Source organism: Silene latifolia, chromosome X (genome assembly GCF_048544455.1).
Source record: "Silene latifolia isolate original U9 population chromosome X, ASM4854445v1, whole genome shotgun sequence".
Classification (NCBI taxonomy): domain Eukaryota; kingdom Viridiplantae; phylum Streptophyta; class Magnoliopsida; order Caryophyllales; family Caryophyllaceae; genus Silene; species Silene latifolia.
Window position 1 is genome coordinate 327030315 of NC_133537.1, and position 6861 is coordinate 327037175.

General features: G+C 36.6%; 1 protein-coding gene across 1 annotated transcript; it reads right to left on the reverse strand.

Moving 5' to 3' along the window:
- Positions 1–3445: 3445 nt before the first annotated feature.
- On the reverse strand, positions 3446–6543 carry LOC141622067 (ferric reduction oxidase 4-like). The gene is made up of 8 exons (XM_074438127.1): positions 6383–6543; positions 5971–6069; positions 5665–5857; positions 5347–5581; positions 4927–5254; positions 4594–4831; positions 3806–4515; positions 3446–3585 (listed from the first exon to the last, which is right to left on the reverse strand). The coding sequence occupies exons 1-8, from the start codon at positions 6531–6533 to the stop codon at positions 3446–3448; spliced, it is 2094 nt and encodes a 697-aa protein (XP_074294228.1). The 5' UTR covers positions 6534–6543.
- Positions 6544–6861: the final 318 nt, after the last annotated feature.

A 6861-nucleotide genomic window follows, 5' to 3' on the forward strand; every position in this document is an offset into this window, starting at 1 on the left:
TTTGGAATGAACATAGATTATAGAATAACACCGTCTTATATTATGAGACGATTTTTATTGGTAATATTCATTTGGGTCTACCAATAAGTCCAATACTCCAATAAGTAAGTGGTATTACATAATAACTAGTTTGACACCCGTACATTGCAAAGGGTAATTAACTTAGTTATAATATTACATTCTATGTCTAATTATTTGTTTACATATGATTAAAATATTTTTTTCAAACAAAATAAAAGATAAAACACTTTGTTAATGAAAAAAAGGTTGAGCTCTCTAAGACAATATTTGAGAGACTCAAAATATTTTGGATTGATACTTAAGTTCGATGATACTCTTATTTATAGTTATGAGATCACCCCACCTTATGATAATCTTTTGATGTGGGCAATTAACCTATTTATACGTAGTATATTCATCACACCTACATTATTTTTCAATGTGGGACAAATAATATATTTAGAAGTACACCATATTTTTCGCACTTAATTCGACATCAAACCCGGTTTAATAATGAGAAACTATTATACTATCTATTAATTTTCGTAAGTTTTTTTTTCTATTTTTTTTATCATAATTAAAATATGTGCAAATGATATGAAATCTAAGACAATACTTAAGAGATTCAAAAGATGTTGGGTACCTAAGTTCCAAGGATGACTCTTATTTATAATTATAGTACGATCACCCTACTTTATGGTAATCTTCTGATGTGGGACAATTCAACTATTTATAAGTAGTATATTCACCATATTTACATTATTTTTTTTCAATATAGGACAAATAATATACTAAGTAAGTGGGTGCTAATTGTAATTAAAATTGTACGGAGTAATAAGGGAATGAAAAAGAGTGCAGTAATTTTGCTGTGAAAGAAAGCAAGTGTAAAGGGAGTGTGAGATTTATATCCTCCACCTTTTTTTCACATAACGTTAGTTTTGTGTGACTAAAAAACGCATAACAATTAAATGAAGGAAGAGGTTAATGTGATACTGGTTGAAGAATGCACAAAATTTGATACCTGTTTTACCGCTAGCTATTAGTTAGTAGTATTGTCGGTTTACTTTGATTTAGGTGACACGACTTTAGCCTTATCAATAGCTAGAAGAAATCCGGGATCTTTGTTTCCCAACGAAAATATGCTCTCGATATTCTCAGTGAAACCGGTCTTATTGGCTCACGACCCACAAATATTCCCATGGAACCGAATCATCGCTTGGCCCTATTCGATGTTGCGCTCATGACCGATCCTCAGCCATATCGTCGGCTCGTTGGGCACCTTGTATATCTCACTATTACTCGGCCAGAGCTCACATACTCTGTTAACATATTGGCCCAATTCCTGCATGCTCCCAAAATCAAGCATTGGCATGCAGCCCTACAAGTGGTCCGTTATCTCAAGAACTCGCCTGGCCAAGGTCTCTTTCTTTGTTCTGATAGTGACCTTTCGCTTCACGCTTATTGTGACGCCGATTAGGCAAGCTGCCCAACAAGTCGTCGTTCCCTTACGGCTTATATTGTCTTTCTCGGTTAATCTCCCATCTCTTGGAAGACAAACAGACTATGGTTTCCCATTCTTCGGTTGAAGCCGAATATCGTGCTATGGCGTATACGACCTACGAGCTCAAATGGCTCAAAGGCCTACTCGTTTTTCTCGGGATACCTCACACAAAACCTATTCAACTCCTATGCGATAGTCAATCTGCTCTCTAGATTGCACGAAATCCGGTCCTTCATGAATAGACAAAACATATAGAAGTTGACTGTCATTTTATCCGTGACGAGATTCAAAAGGGTACCATCGCCACAAGATATGTCCACACCAAGAATCAACGCGCATATATCTTTACCAAAGAGCCGTTTGCTCTATCTTTCACCAAAGGCAACTTTTGATTATTTCCATGTATATATTATTTATAGCTGTTGATGATATTCGTTTCCGTAAATAGGCAATTTGCTTGTTGTATATATATAGGCATAGCATTATTGTAAATCATATGGTTGAATAATATAATTCATATGCAATTCACATATCTCAAATCATTTTACTAACAAACAATTTTAACGGTAAACTTCCACCGTCCCGGTCAGTGTAATTTTCTTTTGGCACAATTAAAACCTAAAAAAATTGAGAGATAATTGCTTAAGGGACGTGCTTTTTCACATACGGATTTTACTCTTTCACATACACCTTTTACAAATATACCCTTGTCATTTTTCTTATGCTCATACAATTGATTATTTTTCTCTCTTCTTCCCTCATCTACCAACACCACCTCCGTTCACCTACTCCAATAAGCCAGTGTCGGTGATGTTGCTCCAGCCGTCCTCCGAGTACTCTAGTCAGTCTCTCTCATCCTCGCACTAATTAATAGAAGGGTAATGATAAATACAACACACTGGGTTGTATTTAAGAAACCAAAAAAGGAAATAAATTCTTGATATATGCATTATATGTATGGGTTAATGTGTAATTTAGTTCTTAGTACCTAAGTTAATACCTAAATTAGAAGGTATTTAATGCTTAAATATAACCCAATGGGTTGTATTTAGCATTACCCTTAATAGAAAAAAAATAAAACAAAACAACACATAAAACAACTTTCGACAATCGTCTGACTAGTCATTTGAGTTCGCTTTGCTTGGCTTGATTCTCAATAGAATGTTTAGCCGCTGCGCTTGGATTTACTGTCGATCCCCATCCCTCACACCGCTGAAAACGGGAGTACAAAGGAGTAAACATGAGTTTCAACTTTTGGCATGCGTGTAGATCATCAGGATGTGTAGTTTGACTTTAAGTGACAATTGGTGGATTAAGATTATGGCAAGATTAATTACAAATCAAACTTTAACTAATCAAATTGTTGTAATCCTAATGTCTAGTTGAACCCTAATTAACAACAACTATTATGCATAAATTTAATCATTTCAAGAAAACCTATTAATAATTGCTAAAAACAAAATTACTTCACTAATTAGAGACTTAGAATTTATTGTTCAAGTTTATTAGATTCGATTATAGGCTAGATCACTAGATGTATATATATGTATGAGCTAATTTGATTATGTTTAGGAAAAAGAGGGATTATTTAGGAAAAGGGTATAATATGGAAAATTTATGAGAAAATGTATGTGAAAGAGTAAAATCCGTATGTGAAAAAGTAATTTCGTTAAAGGTACAAAAATTAAAGTGAAAAACTTACATGTCATACATTGAAGATCAAAACAACTTATACTTAGAACAAAAACGTAAAAAAAACGAAACACCCAAATAAAAAAAAAAGTTCAAAATAATCGGGACAGAGGAAGTAGCATAGCCTTACAACCTTAATCAAAAGATATAAACGGAAAGTAGTATACAAGTGAAAGAAATCAAGTTTTCTTTGAATGTCTGTTTTTGATATTAAACTTTTCTTTGCCTGAAAGAGGCACCAAGAGTAGCAAATCACCAGGTAAAGCTGAGGTATTCATAATGCAGGTTCTTCGAACCAAAACATGAACAAATTCTGGCAACATCATGTCTCATTCCCCTTGGTCCTGAAGCTATCACTCCTATATCGCTTCCTTTGCATTCTGATAATATTTCTGCAAAAACACGACAAAAATTATAGAACCTCAATCCGGTTGAACAACAATCATATGTCCCAAATGACGACTCATCTCTAGTTCGACCTATTTAATTAAGAACTGACTCGAAAATAAAACCTTAATAATTTTGATCCGAGATAACTTGGACTAAGCAGATAACCTAACCGGAATGAAACAGACTGATTGGCAGGTCTACATATGAGTTGAGTAGACTTACTTTGGAGATTAGGCCTGCCTTCATAATGCACTTGGGTAGCTTGTACAAGAGACTGATACGGAAGACTTTCGAGCTCAGTAGTTCCACCACCAAACCAAGACCCTGGCGAATTCATTGGCGATGGCACTTCCACATTTGTAATCTGTTTCTGAGTTTCTGTCATTTTGCTCTTCTGCCATAGAAAAGCTACGCTTCCTACGAAAATTATACTGATACACATAATAAAGCAGTCCCACAGAACCCAAATGGTGAAATTGTATATCTCGTTTGTGTTGTGATCGATAGGATATATATGGTACTGAGTGACTAAGGCAAGGAGTATAAAGAACAAGATGAAGGAAGAAGTGATAATGATGCAAAGAAAGAGCCAGTCATTTTCGCCTAAAACCGGGCTGATTGGCACATCCTGTGGGTTGGGCTTGAACCACTTAGTTTGAACAAGCTTCTGACTGTCAGCTGTAGGCGGCTCGCTCTCTCTTGTTATGTATACCTGAATTTCCAGCTTAATTTTGGAGAGATCACTGATTGTGTTATCAACAGGAAGTAAGAGATCGAGCATTGTCAGATCAGATGCATGCTTGAAGGCGCAAATGAGCTGAACTCGAGGGACATGGCCTTTCTGAGTATTGGAGCGATGTATGATCTCCCGAATTATAGAGATATAGGGGGTTACTCCACTACCTCCACTGATCAACACAAGAGATTCATGCCTGTAACAGAAACAAGAATCGCTTTTAATTTTGTTATATGTTAATAACCATGTCTTAGGTTATTCGGTGGGTACTTACTCGAGGAAGCTGGTTGAAGCGGGTTCATATGGTCCCTCGACTGATACTTGAAGCCGGTCCACAGAAGATGAAAGTTGTTTGTGTATCTTTTCTGTCCAACTCCCTCCACTATTGAAGGCAATACTCAGTGTATCAGGCTCCATATTCTCATTTGAAATCACAGTAAACGGATGCCACTGTAACTTCGATATCTTGGGCGCATTCACAAACAAGGTGCTAGTGACACCATAATGCACACCTGATAAAACAGAAATACAAGCAAGAGATTAGTTATTGATGAGGTTTCATCAAATTAGCTACATGAAATCGATAGATCTTCCAAGTTATCATCACCTGGACTCTTATGAAAAGTCATTTCGACAGTTCCACCAGGAAGAAGTCGAGCTGAGATAAGCCTAGCATTAGAGCGTGACTGTAAAAATCTTAGGTACCGATCAAGGATGAAGAGAAATATTCCCGGAAGGATCTGACATGTCCAGGAAACCCCGATATGCACAACATAAAAGAAGGTCGCTAGAGCGTAAAGCTGGTGAGTATAAAAGAAGACTTCAAAAGTCTTTCTCCTCGTGTATGCGAAGCTTGTTACCCATATAGCCAGTAGGAACACCCATGATATTTCTCCTGCTACATTTGATACCCAGACTGGTGACCATTCCAGCATCTGTATGGCCGAATAATATTACTAGGTGCCTTGATAATAAAACATGTATGAATGGTGAAGTGAAGATTTTAATGAAGTTTGCGAGACAATACCAGGATAATCTGGTTAGTCATCAACCAGTAGATTACGAAGCCAACGCTGTGCAACGCCGAGAGGACCATCACTGCTTGCCCGACCCATATATGATACTTGATGCTTGACTCATATGTTAACCCAACCAGCGGAAGGATTGAAGATAATCGAGTCACTGGAAAGAAGACAAACGCCCAAGCAACATTTGATGCATATCCTAATCTCAACGACACAGACCGAAACCTCTTTTGCCACCTGAAAAACACACACCTAGTTGAATAAACTATAATTGCAATAATGATGATCAGATTACGAAGAAAACATGTCCTCACGCTTACAGTTGATCAGTCGAATGACCACCCATGTATGGATGCTTGACAGAGACAAAAAAGTAGTTCCCAAAATGCCAACTCATAAGTGTAATTCCCATAATTGCAAACATCAGCTCCTTTGTAGTAACAACTCCTAGAGGCCCCAGTACAAGAAGCGGCCGTCTGAAGAAGGCCATATGATTCTTACTTGTAGAACTGCATATATACAAAATCGACTGTCAGATCAGATTATCTCGTATATGTATAACAATCCAAGGAAACAGAGAAAACTCATTCGATGAAAATGAAAAAAAAAAAAAAAAAAAAAAAAACTCGTATCTGATAACTCCGTTCTGTTCTTAATATGAATATAGATGCAACCGAGAACAGATATAAGCATCATCGGGAAAGTTAGCAGGAAAAGATAAGTACCTGCATGACATATAACAACAACAACGACGACAATAACATAGTTAATCATGTCTTTCTGAATGGTAGTCATAAATTAAAGTAGTGTATAGAGCAATAACATTACTCAGTGCCTCGAAAACTCTTTAATAGGAATAAATATAATAGCTGGCCCTCAACCATTATCCTGGCAGCCTCAAATAACTCACGAAGTGAAATTTCAGCACATGGTACGAGGCAGCCTGTGCACTAACCACTCTTCAAGCCCAATGGACATTCGAGTGAGGGGCGTAATAGGAATACAGTAACTATGATATAGGAAAGAAAGAATGATAACCTTGTCCACCAATGTAGGTCGCATTGAACTTCTGCGATAGTATGGGAAGCCATTGATACGTGTAGTACTCGGTAGGTATAAGAACCCATATTAACATCCATCCAAGGAACACTAAAACACATATCAGCTTCAACAAAAAAAGGCTGTTCATCTTGTTTAAGTATTTTTGTTGCAACTAATTCACAATGGAGTAGAAACTGATTTCAGGTCATATATATATATACTCGTCGTCCACCGATGCCGTTGGCATTTTCATACATGATACATCATTAACAAATCTTGCAATTTTGACTAATCAGAAAGGCATGCTTCTTGCTGCTTCCGCCTACATAAAAATATGTCGAAAAAAAGTTATCGACAGAGTATTTGAGAAAATGTCAGAATGCTTACAACTTGGAACTTTTAAGTTAAACATCAATGAACCCTACTTGAATAATGCCCTTAATTAAATATGTTTAGTTTATCCCATCATTGTATAT

What these genes read in the sequence shown, in the direction of transcription:
- LOC141622067 (XM_074438127.1), bottom strand. Translation starts at nt 6,533, where the DNA reads ATGAACAGCCTTTTTTTGTTGAAGCTGATATGTGTTTTAGTGTTCCTT. An exon ending in AACGGAGTTATCAGATACGA is followed by an intron (nt 5,858 to 5,970) that starts GTTTTTTTTTTT and finishes TTTTGTATATAT; the next exon opens with GCAGTTCTACAAGTAAGAAT. An exon ending in GGTCATTCGACTGATCAACT is followed by an intron (nt 5,582 to 5,664) that starts GTAAGCGTGAGG and finishes TGTGTTTTTCAG; the next exon opens with GTGGCAAAAGAGGTTTCGGT.